This window comes from Phodopus roborovskii, unplaced genomic scaffold (assembly GCF_943737965.1).
Source record: "Phodopus roborovskii unplaced genomic scaffold, PHOROB, whole genome shotgun sequence".
NCBI lineage: Eukaryota > Metazoa > Chordata > Mammalia > Rodentia > Cricetidae > Phodopus > Phodopus roborovskii.
In genome coordinates, this window is record NW_026125934.1 from 114,536 (window position 1) to 132,895 (window position 18,360).

The 18,360-nt window shown below is 44.7% G+C and overlaps 1 protein-coding gene and 1 long non-coding RNA gene across 2 annotated transcripts; both read left to right on the forward strand.

Annotated features, from left to right (window-relative positions):
- Positions 1-2,397: 2,397 nt before the first annotated feature.
- On the forward strand, positions 2,398-5,225 carry LOC127218027 (uncharacterized). The gene is made up of 3 exons (XR_007834144.1): positions 2,398-2,633; positions 2,759-2,820; positions 5,180-5,225. It is a non-coding gene; the product is annotated as an uncharacterized LOC127218027 (long non-coding RNA).
- Positions 5,226-5,466: 241 nt separating this feature from the next.
- Igsf1 (immunoglobulin superfamily member 1) lies at positions 5,467-18,102 on the forward strand. The gene is made up of 18 exons (XM_051179037.1): positions 5,467-5,487; positions 5,851-6,132; positions 6,413-6,700; positions 8,536-8,820; positions 9,058-9,351; positions 9,855-10,133; positions 10,437-10,557; positions 12,415-12,485; positions 12,581-12,613; positions 12,997-13,287; positions 13,543-13,821; positions 14,402-14,689; positions 15,428-15,715; positions 15,907-16,194; positions 16,330-16,617; positions 16,743-17,021; positions 17,404-17,527; positions 17,676-18,102. The coding sequence occupies exons 1-18, from the start codon at positions 5,475-5,477 to the stop codon at positions 17,809-17,811; spliced, it is 3,927 nt and encodes a 1,308-aa protein (XP_051034994.1). The 5' UTR covers positions 5,467-5,474; the 3' UTR covers positions 17,812-18,102.
- Positions 18,103-18,360: the final 258 nt, after the last annotated feature.

Consider the following 18,360-nt stretch of genomic DNA (forward strand, 5'->3'; position numbering starts at 1 on the left):
TGTTTGATGCAGAAGCAGCATAAGGTGATGGTTGAGAATATGGAACTTGGTATACAGTCTGCCTTACTTTGAATTCTGGCTCTGGTACTGAATTTTAAGCTGTTTGCTTAATATCTGTGTTTCCAGTTTCCAAAATGGGGTTGTTAATGACAGTTAATTCCTTGTGGGAATTAAATGAATTAAAACAGATGCACTCAGTGTCCAGTGCTATCATAGTATTTGAAAACTGTATATGGTAGTGCTGGGTGTGGTTGGCTCAGGCTTTTTAATTTCAGCACTTGTGAGGCAGAAGGGCTCAGATCACTGTGATTTCCAGGCCAAAATAGTCTACACAGTGACTTCCAAGCCAGTCAAGGATTATGATAGCCAAAAAGTATTAATATGGTGCTTCCAGTCTCACAGATCATAATGATAATTACCATGCTCCAAATAACACATTATTTGTCCATTTTTTTTTCTCTTCAACTGTTCAAAACCCTTGTTCTTTATCTTCCCTGCAAAAGTTCCCTAGTTGAGGCACAAAGTAAGAGCCCCCTACTTGCACTTCTCAGAGCACCCCTAGCATGCCCCCATTGCTGCTCTTCTCAGTTGTGATGCACTCAGATTCTCAACACTTCTCTGTCACTTCCTACTCACTCCCTATCATGAGTTATGTCTAGGCTACAGACTCTTTAAGAGGAACCTCTTTCTGGATCGTCACAAAGACCTATTTAGCAAGCACCTATCCAATTCAAGGCTGCTTGCTTTGTCCCTATGCCTAGGTATGGTTTCACAGGGGTGAGTATTCAGTCCTACACAAAATCTTATACGGGAGTCAGTTTGATTATTATCTCCACCTTTCAAATAAGAAAAATGGTGATCAGAGAGGTTAAATAATGTGTCTAGAAATTCATATTTATATGGCTAATCATTCTACAACAAAATACAGTTTGAAATGCCCAATAGGATCTAAGAACCTGCAACTGTTATCACCTGCTGCCAAAGCTATGTTATTCAAATGGCTTCATTAACTTTTTATTTCCCTCATAGTTTGTTTTTGAATTAAACTGATTTCCATTAGATCATCTGACATATCTTACTAAGGTAAAATGCACATGAAGGAAACATTGGCTATTTCTTATCAATTGTTCAGTGAGCTCATTGGCTGTCATACTTTAATCTTGTTACATATAATATGTCAACAGCTATAGTGTGTAAGGAGTAAGGTTTTTCCACTGGCTGCTGGTCTTGGTCCACCACCGCGCCAGCCCCAATTAACACACCAAGACTCTGTATTAGATATAATGCTGTTGGCCAGGTACTAGTTTCTTATTGGCTAGCTCTGTCTTAATTATTAACCCATTTCTATGTATTTCCACATGGTCTTACCCTCCTATCTTGCTTTCCTATTGGCCAACAGTGTTTTATTCACTAACCGGTATGAGAAACATATATACAGAATGGCATCTCCCATCAATAGTGTCTTACAATACATTATCATTTTTTAAAAAGCCCTTCAGGAGGGCCACATAGATGGCTCGGTGGGTAAAATTTCTGCATAAGTCTAATGACTTGACTACAGTTCCCAGAACCCATATTAAAACCTATATGGGTGGTATAAGTTTGTATTTCTAGTACTCCTACAGTGAGATGGGAGGTGGGAATAGGAGAATCGTCCAGAAGCTTGAATGCTAGCTGGTCTGGAACAAGCTGTGCTGTGATGGAAACAAAAATAAAGAGCCTGCTTCAACAATTTGGAAGTTGCAAACAGACTCCTGAAATCCCCCAGCCTCCACAAAAGTTCTGTGACAAGTACCATACCATGGTAGCTCTCCATTTTGGTCTCTCATTCATTCATTCACACACAAAATAAAGTTTAATAAAACTTTTATAGTCAATAAAATTTTCAAAACACTGCTCTATATCCTCAAAGCCACACTGCCCTAAGGCATTTAAGGAGGGTTTTGCAGAGTACCAACAGTAGTAATGACCACACATAGCACTAGTTGAGAATTTAGTGTGTGCCAGGTGTGTGGCCCTTTGAGATTTACTTGAGTTACCTATTAAAGCCCCACAAAGCAGGCTCTTCTATTTAACTTAAAACACAGTGGAAGTGGGCCTCAGAGAATTTAACTCACTTGCTTGGGGTCACTCATACAGCTATTAAATGTGGAAATCTGAACTGAAATCTGAAAGTGAATGTCTTTCAAGCTGGGCTTTTATCGAAAACTGGACTTTGAAGACTGTCCAAGTTCCTAACCCGCCAAAAGTGCCAGTTTCCTCATCAGTAATATTACTTATTGCTGTGAAGGTTAGAAATGCCAGGGCCAGGGCCAAAAGTGCACACAGTAGGCGTTTCAAATGTTGTGTAGACATTTATGACTGCATTTAAGGGACAGAGGAAGCCCCGAGAACGCTTTAAAAGCACCAGGGAGCTGGTGAGGTGGATCTACAGCTTCAGCTGTCTTGGGCACTGGCCCTCTCCCCTCCAGGATACAGTGACCAGATGAAGCTCTGAGCGACAGGCAGGGGGCAGGGGCCTGACTCCAGCTCTGGCAACCTCAGCAGGGAGTAGGCAGAGAGGCGGGGAGCTGGGAGGGGCTTTCCAATCCTGGTCGTCAGAGGACTGCAGGTGCTAGGCAGAGTTGGTGTAGGTGGGTTGGGGAGCCTAGCGAGGGAGGGGAGGAGGCTGGGGCGGGATGGCGGGAGGGTTGGGCCGAGGAGGCGGGGCTCGGGGCCCAAGAGGCAGTCCTTAGACAGCTCTTCCCATGCCGGGCAGTTTGCTGCATCTGGAGGAGCTCTCTGGAGAATCTCCAGCCTCGGAGCGGGCCTTCAACTACCGTAAGTACCTGCAAATGAGCGCATAGTGCAGTGGCTGAAGATTAATTACTGGCCACAAAACCCTAAATAAAACCCGAAAGAGTCCCCCTGCTGTGATTAATTGCCGTATATCAAACTGCTCCCCAGTCTTTTCCCCAACCCCTTCATCCCTGCCTTTCTCCTTCTCTCCCCCGATTCCAGCCCCGCCTCGATGAGAACGTCTGGGCAATGTGGATATCTCCTCTTTCCTTTCTCAGTCTTCACTCCAAACCTTAAGCAAAGCTCGTACCGGCACCCTGCGGAGCCCAACCCCTTTGATTTCTGGAGCCCTTAAAGCTATGAAGGGACTAGCCGTTAGATATTACGGATATACCACCCTCGAAAGCACTGCGGTGCTGCCTAATGGTGGAGAAAGTGCTTGGGGTAGAGTACAGGGGGACACTAATAAACAGCCTCAACTGCCTAAGTTGGGGGTGGGGTGAAAGGGCAAAATGGGCGTGGCCAATTTTGAATCTCAGGGTTGTTCCCAAGTTCCTTGGGCATAAGAATTATCATCTTGGCTGAAGTGACAAGGTACCTTTTTTGTTTTTTCTCCTCCTTCTTCTTTTTTTTAAATCTCCAAATGATTGAGGAGTGGGCAGCCATGCTGAAAAATTCAGCTTTTCTGACACCAATTACCAAGAGGCAAGACCCTGATGTTCATGTGATAAGGTTAGATTCTCAGATGGCATTTCCTGGGTGCAGTCCCAGATTGAACACTCCCCTTGGCGAAGAACCTAGCTTCCTCTCCCCCCCACCCCCGCCACTAGATTCTGGCCCAGTGCCCCAAGGGGAAACAGTGCAACAGGGTGGTATCCATGCTTCGGCCTGGCACTGAAAAAACTAGGGACAAGAGGTTCTAGCTATTGAGATAGGAAGAGTCTCATTAGAGTCCTATACCAAATGTATACCCCTCTTTGAGAATGAGACAAAATATGCCTGTTTACATGAAATGTACACAGCACGTCTGGCACTATATACAGGTTTCCTGTAGTCCAAAACAACAGGGCTAGGTACATATTATTTCCCCCATTTAACATAAGAAAAGTTCAGGCCAGTAAATTAAGCATCCTTCAACACAGAGAAATGAAAACCAGGGCCAAGCTCTTCTATCTCTCAATGTCATTTTGTTGACTCCCACATGGGTGTTTTGAAAATGTATCTCTGTGCTCCTCCATTTTGTTCACTGAAAGTGCTAGAGAATATTAGAGGCTATCAGTCTACAGGAAGTTTCGAGAAACAAATTCATTCTCTTCCTTTCTTGTGGGAGCTGACTATTCCTCACTCCACTGAGCTAAGGTCAAACAACAGAGGTCAGGCAGGGGTTCATCCTATGAGGAGAGATGTCATGGAGGAGAATTCCACTAAGTTGGTGCTGTGAGGTTACACCTTCCCTTGGCAAAAGTTTGCTTTTCAACATGAGGGGAGAAGATCTATCTCATCTATACGGTACACATATGGTTGGTAGAGACTTCTGGGAAAATGAGAAGACTCTCTGAACTCAAATATCTTTGCTGAGTTCCTTAAAATTCAAACAATCTCATTTTCTTCAGAGGCAGTGAACAAAGCAGTTTAGAAGCTAAGGGAAAGTTCTAGAAAGGGATAATTTACACTTTTATTAACTACCTTGGAGGCAGCTGGATTAACCAACACCTACTCAAAGTAGGGTATTACAAGTGGGGTAAAGTGACAAGCACTCCTTAGAAGGAGCATTCTTTGTGTTGACATGGGGGAAATGATGGAAGAGGAAGATGGGTTGAAGGCAGGTACTGCCTCTGCACAGTTGAATGTCAGTCTTGGAGTTAAACATGGACTTTAATTTTTATTTTGTATTTTGACTTTCAGCAAATTATGGATCTTTTCTAAACTCCATGTGCGCAAGAAAATGGGGGCAGCAATAATTCCTTCTTTACTATGTTGTTGGATGACAAAGCCGTGTGTGTGTGTGTGTGTGTGTGTGTGTGTGTGTGTGTGTGTGTGATATGCGTGCATGTGTGCAGGCAGGTATCTAATTAAAACACATTAAAAGGCAAGCCTTAGCATGGTCCACTTTCCCCACTCAGTAGGGATACTTCAGGCTAGATTGAGGTCATCTTCTGTGCCTTTGAAATCTCAGGGACAAATAAACATTTCAACAAAAATAATGTCTTGGATCCCAGGAACAGAGTGGAGAGGTGGGGAAGTGAAGAAAGGGATCAAGGCGAGGAAAACAAGTGGCCTCATTAACAAGCTAGGCTCCTAGGAACCAGTGCAATGTGAGGTTGTCCAGAGTAATGCAGTAATCTCGCCTCAGCTTGAAAGAGCAGAACTAGTCCCTGAGCAAGACAATTTCTTCTTTTAGATTCTCCTGTCTTCTAAGAAACAAAGCCTTCAAGACTCAGAGGACACATCCTGCACCAGAGGCCCCACAGCCCTGGACAGGCCAGAGCAGGGGGCCATGATGCTTCGGACCATCACTCTATTGCTCTGTTGCATTTGTAAGTACAAGGAAGGGGTGAGAAGCAAGTGGCCCTCTTAAGAGAAGCTCTTGTGAGCAGGCTCCTTAGGTAGGCAGGGGAAATTATTGAGGTTGGAGGGCAACGTCGAAACCAGAGTGTCTCCTTTATCATTTTCTCTTTCCAGGGCTCAGTCTGGGTATGACCTCAATGGGTAAGTGTCTTGCTGCCTGAGATTCTAAGGAACTGGCCTGTCTGCAAGGCCTTAAGATATACAAGCCAGGTTGGGTTGCTTGGAAATCAGAGCCCCTTCCATCATAACTTGCTCTCCCAAGAACCGTGAAGGGATTTATCTCTCTTTAGAATGCAACTTATTCCCCTGTCCATTAGGATTCCTTAAACAAATACCCTAGCATCTCTGTCCCCAACCCTTACATGAGCAGACTCTGCCACTCCCACAGGAAGGCAAAAGTCAACATCTGGGTGGGTTAGAGACAATGTTCCAGCATGCTGCAGGGCGCTTTGAGGGAGGGAGAGGACTGACTGCTGCTATCTTTGTGGCTTTGGGAAATAACAGCAGTGGAGTCTCAACCAGAGCTTTGGATAGAATCCAACTACCCCCATGCCCCTTGGGAGAACATCACACTTTGGTGCAGAAGCCCCTCTCGAGTATCCAGCAAGTTCCTACTGCTTAAGGATAATACACAGATGACCTGGATCCGTCCTTCTTACAAGACCTTCCAAGTTTCATTCTTCATAGGTGCCCTTACTGAGTCCAATACAGGTCTTTATCGGTGCTGCTACTGGAAGGAGAAAGGCTGGTCAAAGCCCAGTAGAATTCTAGAGTTAGAAGCACCAGGTAAGATGACGAAGCTAGATACTCAAGAATACCTTCCTACTCTTGGAACTCAAAATAACCATCCCAGAAAAGGGTTTGTTGAAGTTACTTCACATGCATGCATGAAGCACCTAAGTGCCTACTTTGTATCAGGCAATGCATGGAGAGGATGCAGCTCTTGAAGGATGGGGAAAAGAAGAGTTGCTCTGGGAAGGCTCATCTAAAGCCAAAGTCTCCTATTCTGCAGTCAAGGCAGCACTCTTCTTGATCTAACTCACATCAGTTCATTCTTCCTTTACAGGCCAACTTCCTAAACCCATCTTCTGGATCCAGGCAGAGACTCCCCCTCTTCCTGGATGTAATGTTAACATCCTTTGCCATGGATGGCTTCAGGATTTGGTATTTATGCTGTTTAAAGAGGGAAATACAGATCCTGTAGATTACCAAGTCCCAACTGGGACAATGGCCATATTCTCCATTGACAACTTGGCACCTGAGAATGAAGGGGTTTATATCTGCCGCACTCATATCCAGATGCTCCCCAATCTGTGGTCAGAGCCCAGCAACCCCCTGAAGCTGGTGGTGGCAGGTGGGTGTGGCCATGGCTGCTGGTATCTGACAATTGTTATCCCTGGTATCATGGCTAGTTGATCAAAAAGTTTTTGAGATTACTGCCTCAGCCAGTTACTAAGCCCTGCAAGTTGATGTAGTCATTTAACATTTTTCTGAGCTCCAAATTAGAATCACATGTACTTTAAAGAAGGTAACCCTGTGACCTGTCTGTGAGCCTAGCCAGCTATCAGCAGCTTGGTCTTTTCACAGGTTTATTGTTCTTTACTTGTAGGTTATCATTCATTTACTCATTCATCCAATATTTATTGAGCACCTAATATGTGCCAGGCATTGCCAGTACAGTCTTCAAATTGATTCCTTAAACATGTAAGTGTATTTGTAATGATTATATTTAAGTGTATAAAACAGAATTAATCATTATTTTAATTAATGAAAAATAAACAAATGACAAAAAGTGATAGTTTGTATTTTAGAAATGGCTTGAAAGATTACTTTATTCCATATCAATAGAGCCAGTAAAGGCAGTACCAAGCTCCAAACACAAAAGGCAACACCTCCAGAGGTCCAAATACTAGTCACACACTATAGCTTCAATTCCTCTATCTTGTGCCCTGGATGATTCCAGACGAAATAGTCTACATTTATGTAATTCCTGCAGCAAACAATATAGACCCAGAGAAATACTGATGTTACAGATTTTCTAGTTACACCTGTGACACCACTTCCCGGTGTGGTGTTGAGCAAGTCTTGTCACTTCTCTGTGCTTTGGTTTTCTCCATTCTAACACAGGATAACAGTATCTGTCCAATATGTTGTATAATGCCACTCTGTGCTTCAATTTCATGATCTGCAAAAATAGTATAATAATAATGCCTACCTCACAGGGTTGTTGTGAGGGTTTGCGTAAATAACATGTACAGTGCCTGGCATATAAGTTCTCAATAAATGGAAGATAATTTTATTAATATAGATTTTTCTTGAGGATCAAGATACAAAAGACTGTTTAACTGATGTATATGGATGCTTGTTGTACACATTCCCTTCCAAAATAGATCCCACTGATACATACTTCTGTAACTAGTGTTCACCAGTATTCCCCACCTGTCTATTAATGTTAGGCTTGCAGGAACTTAACATTCTTTGTACTCAATACCCCTAGACCAGCATGATTCATGACACATCCAAAAAGCTTCCATAAGTATATGGCAAGGCTAATCCTTCCACAGTGGATGAATTGGTGTACCTGGGATTTAAGTGGGGAATAAGATGGAGTTGCATAAAGTTGATGTTTAATAGTACAGCCATCTTAGTAAAGCAACCCACAGAAATGAGGGTGAGCCTCATTACCAGATCTCATTGGCTTACTGAGTTATTGTCCCAAATCTCCCTATTGGCCTCCTCTAGCCTCATGTTTTGAGTGTTGGAAGTAGTATCTTAAGGTGAGGCTAATCTGTTCAGATGTTCTCATTAATATTTCAGCGGAAGTTTTGTTCTACAAGATGGAATCAAAGTCATTTTCAGAGGTGTGGATTTTCTGTCTATGGGAAGAACTATATTTGTCATTTCAGAGACCCAAAGATGCAGGGTATTATGAATGGAGACAGTCCCCTGGGGCAAGCACCTATACCTGGCTGAGCTCACAGTGGCTCTAATAGAGTCAGATGAGAGGAAAAAACTATAAGTGAACTTAACCTTGATTACATACACAAGGAGGCATAATCCTAAGGAAAGAGAAGGATGGAAGATTACATTCCAGTTACCACTTTTTTTTTTCTGAAGAAACTAGGAGAATAAAAATATACTTAGGCAGAATTGGCTAAACTGTAAGTTAAGGGTCTCTTCCCTTTCTAGGTCTCTACCCCAAACCAACTCTGACAGCCCATCCTGGGCCCATCCTGGCACCCGGAGAAAGCCTGAGTCTCAGGTGCCAAGGGCCAATATACGGAGTGACGTTTACTTTAATGAGGTTGGAAGACTTGAAGAAATCTTTTTACCACAAGAAACCAATAAAAAATGAGGCATATTTCTACTTCCGAGCTCTGAAGATCCAGGATACAGGGCACTATATCTGTTTTTACTATGATGCATCATACAGAGGCTCACTTCTTAGTGATATCCTGAAAGTCTGGGTGACTGGTAAGACAGGGGTATGCTATGGAACAGCTCTCAGAGTTTCCTCTGATTCTCTCTCCCCACTTGGACCTAGTCACTTGGCCAGGGCTAACAGTGGGGGGGGGAAGGTGCAGAATCTGTTCACTTTAGTGAGGGATTTTCAAAGTGCAACCTGGAAGACAAAGGAGGAAATTAGTCCTAAGTATTGGAAGGAGGGGAAAATTCTACCATTAGCTATTTATATTTTGGGTCTTGTCCTAGATGCTTTCCCCAAGACCTGGCTACTTGTTCAGCCCAGTCCTGTGGTTCAAATGGGTCAAAATATAAGCCTGAGATGTCAAGGACCAATGGACGGAGTGGGGCTTGCACTCTATAAGAAGGGAGAAGGAAGCCCCCTTCAATTTCTGGATGCCACCAGCAACACTGGCAACAAATCATTCTTCCTCAAGAATGTGACCTACAAAGATGCTGGCATCTATAGTTGCCAGTATTTTCTTACCTGGAACACATCCATTAAGATGGCAACACACAACACTGTGGAGCTGATGGTTGTAGGCAAGTGATCCCAACTGGCTTTAATGTTATTGTCACTTGTTTGCTTGTATTGCTGTTATTGCCATGCTCTAAGGGGGGGGGGGTCCTAGTGGCTCTTGGAAATTCCTAAAGTTATGATCTAAAAGGAAAACACTAGGAGGGTAGTACAGGACTTTTTACATCCTTCAGGGATCTTCTCTTCCAGGGTTCACCTTAAGCCTTACCTCTCAGCATGACCCAGCCCTACTGTGACTCATGAAAAAAATTATTTTCCTTCATGCCAGGGAGATCTTACAGGTATGAGGTCTTCCTGGTTGGAAGTAGGAACCAGTAGTCTTTAGAGAACCAAGGAGAGGGGGGAAGAACTCTAAACATACAAGGCTTGATGCCAATGATCAAATGTAAGTGCAAAGAGAGAGAGCGAGAGAGAGAAGCCCAAATGGAGACCTCTCAAAAACATCTGGCAGGAGAGAGGGTGCTGAGCTCAATGTCACTTCTAATTGTGGTCTCTGGATTGGTTTCAGATAAGCCCCCCAAACCCTCCCTTTCAGCTTGGCCCAGTTCCGTGTTCAAAGTAGGAAAGACCATCACCCTTCAGTGCCGAGTATCGCATCCAGTACTTGAATTTTCTTTGGAATGGGAAGAAAGAACAACATTCCAAAAATTATCAGTAGATGGAGACTTCATCATCACTAATATTGAAGGGCAAGGCACAGGGACCTACAGTTGCAGCTATCGTATTGAGGAACACCCTACCATCTGGTCACATCGCAGTGAGCCTCTGAAGTTGGTGGGGCCAGCAGGTGAGATGATAACTTCTCAGGCATATCTTTCCTGATATCCTAATATCCTGATATCCTGATATCCTAAAGTAGTGCCCAGATTGATATGGGAAGGGGAGTGAGGGTTGGAAGTCAGGACCCATGTGTCTAGATACACTTCTCTTGGGTATTCTACAATAATTTAAGGCAGTGAGCAGAACATTCAGAAGACCATGTCTATCTCAAGCTTTCTTAGTAACCAGCTCCCTTCCCCACTTGGAATTTGTCTGTCTGGTCAGTTAAATCCCCATCAAGGCTTTTGTTTCTGGTCTTCTCTGGTCACAGGCCTGCTCACCTGGAACTCCATTCTGAATGAAGCATTCAGGATGTCCTTATTCGTACAGCTTGTTTCCTTGCTGTCGCTAGTGCTGTGGTTACGGTGGAAGTGTCGGAGATTTAGATTCAGGTAACTGTCTTCTCCCTGCCTGCTGTTTCACTAGCTAGCTGATTGTGCTCTCCTAGTCTCCAGAATGGGCCAATGCCCAGTTGCAGGAAGCCACAGGGACACACACTTTGGTTTCTCTTCAGCCTCTAGGCTTAGAATGGAGACATTCTAATTCCATGAGTTTCTCTTTCACCTCCCAGAGGGCTCATTTCCCAAGTCAGAGGTGGAGTCAAGGATAGTTTCCAGGATCTTCAGAAATAATCCAAAGCATGTCTCCTGTTCTCTATACCTCCTGCAGTGCCCAAATCTCGTCTTAAACAACTCTGTCCACAAGACATCGTTCATGTCTTCCCCATTGACATGATGTGAACATGTTATCTTGTATGAATCTCTTCTGTCTTCCAGATTATATAATTCCCATCTCATTTTTTTCCACTTTACCCCCCACTTTTAAGGACTAGAATGAATGTTTTGGCCAATTCTACATTCCTTTGAAACCAGTTTTTCTCAGACTCTAGCCTCTGTGCAGAGTATCCTAAGAATATGATTTTAACCTGGATAGGCATTTGATAAGACAACAGATGGAACCTGAGGATTGGACTCTTCCCTCTGGCCTGAAAACAGACCAAAAGATTCTCCCGCCATTTGATTTTCCAGTGGCCTGTGGACCATTGATCTCTCTTCCTTAATTCCCATGCTTTTCTAAGGCGATTCCAGGCAGCAATGAAAAGAGAAATGACAGATTTTAACCAGTGGCCTTGCCACCTGCTTTTTTTGCCCACTTCACTCCACCCTCTGCTTTTCGGTATACAATAGTATATACACCTCTGTGTGTCTGAGAAATTTAATACACCAGGGATGATCACTATGACTATGTATGTCTGTGTTTTCAGCTGAGATCTGAGGGACAGAGTGCCAGCACAATTGAGGAGCCGCCTGTGTTTTCTGGAAAACACAACAAAACAGAAAATAAAATAAACCCTTGGAGTTTTCAAACAGTTTCAGTGAGATCAAATTTTGTCATTCTATAGGTTCTACCCTACATTTCATATGCTAACTTCCCAGGATTAAAAGGATGTAATTTCATGTGTCTCACCCTACTCTAAGACCATTGCATCAAAGAGTAAGATTGGAATCCAGATTTCATAGACAGGAGCTTGAAAAGTTGGTTTTCCTGACTAGGAAAAGGCTGAGAATGGTCACTGTTTCCTAAGGAGAAACTGTCAATTGAATTTTGTCTTTATACCTCCTCATTTTACAGGAGGCAGAGCCCAACGACAATGCTACACATTTGTAGTCACAATCTAGGTAGTGGGAGAGCGATCCCACTCTCGGACAGGCTTAGCTCCACACTGACAGGCAATCCTCTGGTAATTCATCAAGGCTGCCTAGGCAACCCTTCCATAACAAAGGCAGGTGAGGCAGGTCATTCTGAAGACCAATCCTGCCATAGGAACAACTGCTTCCAAACTTAAACTTGATGACTGAGAAACACTCAGGGTTGCTCTTTCCACCCCCACACCCAACCACCCAGGGCTGCTGAGCTCCAGGGGTTCTGAGAACTGGAGATACAAAAGCATTTCACCTCTGTCTGACAGAGCAGCGCGGGCCATGGGAAGCTGACAAAAAAAAAAAAATTAACTGGGGGAGGGGCAGGAATGAGGGGTTTGTAGGTCATGAAAGTGCAAAGGATTTGTAGGTGGTTAGGCCCTCAAAAAGAAAAGTCATCAGTGTCGGAAAAGATTATACCCCATTATCCTGGCTATACCCAGTCCCTATTGGGTAGTGAATAAGCCAATGACATAAATTGCCGCCCCCTTCTCTCCTCCCTCCCCCTAATCCCAGAAACTCCTCTCATCTCTTTTCTGGTCTCCCTAGAGAAGCCTGGTTGTTGGGAACAGCTCAAGGGGTCGCCATGCTCTTCATACTCATGGCCCTTCTATGCTGTGGTGAGTACAAAGTGTTGGGCCAGGGGTCTGGCAGCAGGCTGAGGGGGCAGTCTTGGTGAGGGGTGGGCAGAGTCTGACAAGGGTTTCTTTCACAGGACTGTGCAATGGGGCACTGGCAGAAGAGATTGGTGAGTTTTTTCCTGCTCCAGACTGGGACATTCCTCTCTGGAGATCCGAAATAACTACAGAGTGTCAGTGTCAGTGCCCAGGGAGTGACTGGTTGGGAGGGAAGGACAGCCGGCAATGGGCACTTGTTAAAGCTACTGGCAAAATTCAGCCTCCAACTCTATCTTTCTGCCTGTAAAAATCTCCTTCAGACTCCTGCATTTTTTGTGAGGCTCGGCTGAGACATCAGCTTCGCCCCTTTCCCAGCAGAAAGAAGCAAGATAGGAAAGAAAAGACTTTGATTGAAAGGGGAGGGAAGGGGGATCTCTATAGGGGCTTCAAGAGAAAAGAAAGGAGGGAGGGGGAATACGAGGAGGATGGCTTCATTAACTCTGCTGTTTTCTAGAAATAGTCATGCCAACTCCTAAGCCTGAACTGTGGGCAGAGACGAACTTCCCTCTGGCCCCGTGGAAGAACTTAACCCTCTGGTGCAGAAGCCCTTCTGGCTCAACTAAGGAGTTTGTGTTACTGAAGGACGGGACCGGGTGGATTGCAACTCGCCCGGCCTCCGAGCAGGTCCGGGCTGCCTTCCCCCTTGGCGCCCTGACCCACAGCCACACCGGGAGTTACCACTGCCACTCATGGGAGGAGATGGCTGTGTCGGAGCCTAGTGAAGCACTTGAACTAGTAGGAACAGGTAAGCGAAGGCAGAGGATCCTCCCGGAATGATCCCTAGTGCCCCTGGGATCTCTGTGCTGCTGGGAGGAAAGTAGTGTTTGTGTGTGTGTGTGTGGGGGGGGGTGAATAAAAGAGTGAGTGGAGAGGGACTAACCAGGATGCATTTCGTTGTTTGTAGAGAAAGTAATTCTGAGCGTCCCATCTTTGGCACTTCCAAACTTTTGATTCCCTTGCCATCCTATTTTTTTTTTTGTTTTTGTTTTTGTTTTTCTAGACATCCTTCCCAAACCTGTCATTTCGGCTTCCCTCCCAATCCGGGGCCGGGAGCTGCAGATCCGATGCAAAGGATGGCTGGAAGGTTTGGGGTTTGCTCTGTTTAAGAAGGGAGAGCAAGAACCTGTCCAGCAACTTGGTGCTGTTGGGAGAGAAGCCTTCTTTACAATTCAAAGAATGGGGGATAAAGAGGAGGGCAATTACAGCTGCCGGACACACACTGAAATGCAGCCCTACAAGTGGTCTGAACCCAGTGAGCCCCTGGAGCTTGTCATAAAAGGTAGATCTGAAAAGGGTGTGTGAGAGAGGCGGGTGGAAAGTGCCTGGGGGACACTTCTATCTCCACCACAAACTTTGCTGCTGGTACTAGGAGCCTGTGTCCAATCTTAGAGCCAGGCAGGCGTGGCTCTGGGAGTGCCAGGGCCTCTGGCTGCACGATATTAATAGCCATAATTGTTATTAATAGCGTGGGTTTGTGGAGGGTGATTTAATTTTTCTGATTATTTTCCCATTGATGACCTCATTGAGCTGTAGAAAAAATCTTGAAGAGAGGTGAAGTAGGTACTATTTCCTTCTCTTATCCAGATGGGCAAACTGAGGCTCAGAGATCTGACTAATAGAGTCCCAAGGAAAGTTTATCCCTTCAAGAGCCTCCCATGCCTATTCCAGTGACAGTGAGGATTCAGATTCCTCTAGGGGTAAAGAGGGACTGGATGGGGGATGCCTGTAAAAACAAAAAACAAAAACATCAAGCTGTTTATGAAAATGCATACAAAGGACAGCTTCTCCAAACCAACACTTCCTGTATTTGTCTCCTGTTTTCTTGATTTGTTATCACAATGTTTATTTTTCTCTTCTAGAAATGTACCCCAAGCCTTTCTTCAAGACATGGGCCAGTCCTGTGGTCACTCCTGGTGCCCGAGTGACTTTCAATTGCTCCACCTCTCATGAGCACATGAGCTTTATTCTTTACAAGGATGATAATGAAATTGCATCCAGTGACCCAGCCTGGGGAACCCCAGGGTCCAGTGCAGCTCACTTTCTGATCATTTCAGTGGGCATTGGTGATGGAGGAAACTATAGCTGCCGTTATTATGACTCTTCCATCTGGTCTGAGCCCAGCGACCCTGTGGAGCTCATTGTGACAGGTTAGGGATGGGGGAAGTCTTTGTGGAGAGCAATTGGAGGGGCTGCCAGCGGGAGGGGAAGAATTGTCTTCTCTAGAGAACACAAAGAATGTTCTTGGGATGGTGCTTGGCACATAATGAACTATCCATGGATGACAGTGGCTCATGGGCTCATGCTGTTATCACAAGGAGAAAAGACAAAGGAGTGGGGGAGGCCAGAAATCTGCCCCTGAAGAAAGAAGTGAGGTAGATAGGGGTGGCCAATCCAAGAACTAAGCTCACACGGCGGCCCTGCATTCTGAGGTAGTCCTTTTAGGCTTGGCCTTGAGCTTTGAGTTCAATACCTGCTTTTTCCTGAACTCAGCTGTCAGGGATTGGTGGGCTGGATGGCTGTCAGAGAATGGGAAAAAACTTTGAAATGTCAGGAGCATGTTAGACAGCCATTACAAATGATCATTTCAAAGGGTGCTTAACCTCATAGGAAAGTGTTTACATTATAGACATGTCAGACACTCCAACTAGGAGTATGGGGAGTCTCAGTTACATAAATAGTCTCAGCTCCAAGGACATATTCATGTATTAAAATATAAGTGGGAAAATACTTATATTTGAGCTGGTAAAATTAGGATTTCTTCATTAGTTTTTTATTACATTTTCTAATTTTCTACAATAAACATATATCATCTCTTATAACAATATTATAAAAGCTATTTTCAAAATGTGGGGAGCAGTCTTATATTATGATCTTTTTCCTTATAGAATTCTACACCAAACCTACTCTCCTAGCACAGCCCGGCCCTGTGGTTCTTCCTGGGAAGAATGTGACACTGCGCTGCCAAGGAATTTTCCAGGGCATGAGGTTTGCCCTCTTACAAGAGAGTACCCATGCTCCCTTACAGATCCAGAGTGCTTCAGGGACTTCAGTTGACTTCCTCCTCCACACAGTTGGAGCAGAGGACTCTGGGAACTACAGCTGTATCTACTATGAGACAACCATGTCCAACAGGGGTTCATACCATAGTATGCCCCTTATGATCTGGGTAACTGGTAAGGATAAACAAAACAAGGGATTGGGATAGGGTCAATTGGAGTAGTGACTAGGGCAGTGGGGAGGGAGGTTAGTCTCTTCTAGGAGAGCAGGCCAAACCATGGAGGAAATTCAAGGAAAAGCTATTATCATGGTGAAGGGGTGGTAAAGTTGTGTACTTACAACATATTCATCATTGTTCTCTTTCTAGACACATTCCCCAGACCATGGTTGTCTGCTGAGCCTAGTTCTGTGGTCACTATGGGACAGAATGTTACTCTCTGGTGCCAAGGACCAGTCCGTGGAGTTGGGTACATTTTGCACAAAGAAGGAGAAGCCACTTCAACGCAGCTTTGGGGGTCCACCAGCAATGAAGGCGCATTCCCTATCACCAATATATCTGGTGCTAGCATTGGTCGCTATAGCTGCTGTTACCACCCTGACTGGACCAGCCCTATCAAGATACAGCCTAGCAACACTCTGGAACTCATAGTCACGGGTAAGGGGATGAGACTGGAGTGGATATTCTAGTGCAGAAAGGATCAGATTGAGCGGTTCTTGGGAGACTAGATGAGGACATGGAGAAATGGACTCTAAAATGGTTTCTCTCTGACCAGCAGTTAATTTCTTGCAGGTTTACTTCCTAAGCCCAGCCTGTTAGTCCAACCTGGTCCCATGGTAGCCCCTGGAGAAAACATAACTCTTCAATGTCAAGGGGAACTGCCAGATTCAACATTTGTCCTTTTGAAGGAGGGGATTCAACAACCCTTAGAGCAACAGAGGCCAAGTGGGTACCGAGCTGACTTCTGGATGCCAGTGGTGAGGGATCAAGATTCTGGTGTCTACAGCTGTGTTTATTATCTGGATTCTGCTCCTCTTGCGGCTTCAAATCATAGCAACTCTCTAGAGATCTGGGTGACAGGTAAGGTTTGGAAACTCAGTAAACATTTAGATTTGGGGCTTTTTAAAGGTTAAGAATGATAGATACAAGAGATGTCTGGGTTCAGGGCCACTTATTTTAACTCTGTGTTCTTGTTTTGATTGCAGATAAGCCCCCTAAACCCTCTCTGTCAGCCTGGCCCAGCACTGTGTTCAAGCTAGGGAAGGATATCACTCTTCAGTGCCGAGGACCCCTACCAGGAGTTGAATTTGTGCTGGAACATGATGGAGAAGAAGCACCCCAACAGTTCTCAGAGGATGGAGACTTTGTCATCAACAATGTGGAAGGGAAAGGCATTGGAAACTACAGCTGCAGCTACCGTCTGCAGGCCTACCCTGACATCTGGTCTGAGCCCAGTGATGCTCTGGAGCTGGTTGGAGCAGCAGGTGAGTGGATAATCTCTCCATGAAAGTTCCTGTCATGATGTTCCTGAGACCTCAAGGACAGCCTCCACAGAGATAGGTCAAATCAGGAGACCAGGGAGTGTATGACGTTGGATCTCTCAAATATATCATAGCTCTTTTAAAGATGAGGAGAAGGTAGGACTTCAGGTGCACTCAGACACAGAATAGATTCATATAAGGCCTCCTTCCCTACCAGAAAGGAGGTCTGAGTGCCTCAGCATATGCACCTCAACTGATCATTCCTTTGACAGCTCAGTCCATGGCTGGCATGGTAACTCTGAGGAGGTAAGAGTGAGAGGACAACAAAATATTAAAAAGAACATTGATATGCTAAGCTCTGAATCTATTTATTTATACACCACAGGGCCTGTTGCTCAAGAGTGCACTGTGGGTAACATTGTCCGAAGTACCCTGATTGTGGTGGTTGTGGTAGCCTTGGGGATAGTGCTAGCTGTAGAGTGGAAGAAGTGGCCTCGACTTCGAACTAGGTAAATACTCATCTCAGCTCAATTCCAGAAATGGAGTGCTGCTGGAAAATCCATGACCCAGTTACTTTTCTTGTATCTGAGCTCCACCCTACATTCTGTTTACAGGATCTGCCCCCCATTATTTTTCTATTTTTTTTTCTTTGCACAGGGGCTCTGAGACTGATGGAAGAGACCAGACCATAGTCCTTGAAGAGTGTAACCAAGAGGAAGAACCAGGCACCACCACCAATTCTCCTTCATCTGCCTCTCAGGGAGTCTCAGTGGAAATGACTGTCCCGATATAATTACCCTCCCCTTTATTAGAGCTTTCCTCTCCTGTTTTTTTTTTTTTTTAACCTGCAGAGACCTGGAAATCCAACTTGCTTACCCTGGAATTCAGCAGCATTTACTACTACTTCTTGACCTTTAACCACCTGAGTTGGGTCTAGAGGAGTCTTGGAGTGGCAAGCCTACTAGGTCAAGCTATTTCCCTTACCCCTATAACTCCTCACTGTACTGATTTACTGGTGCATGACATTCTATTAAAAATGTATTATTCTGAATAAAGAGAGTATTCACTATTTAACTGCAAAATACGTGGTAGTGGTCTTCCTTTGGCCTTCACACTTAAAACTTAGCAGAAATGATAAGAGGACATGGGGCTGCTACTAACACAGAAAGGAGTTCAAGGAGTTGGTGGAGGAGGGCAGGGAGGCTTCCAAATAGCACTTTGTAACTTAATTTTAGATATTGGCATTTAACACAGTGTTCTTCTGCCCCTCCATCCTATTCCTGAATGACAATGATTCAAGTTAAACAGGAGAAGAACAAACACTGAAGTTACACTAGTTGTT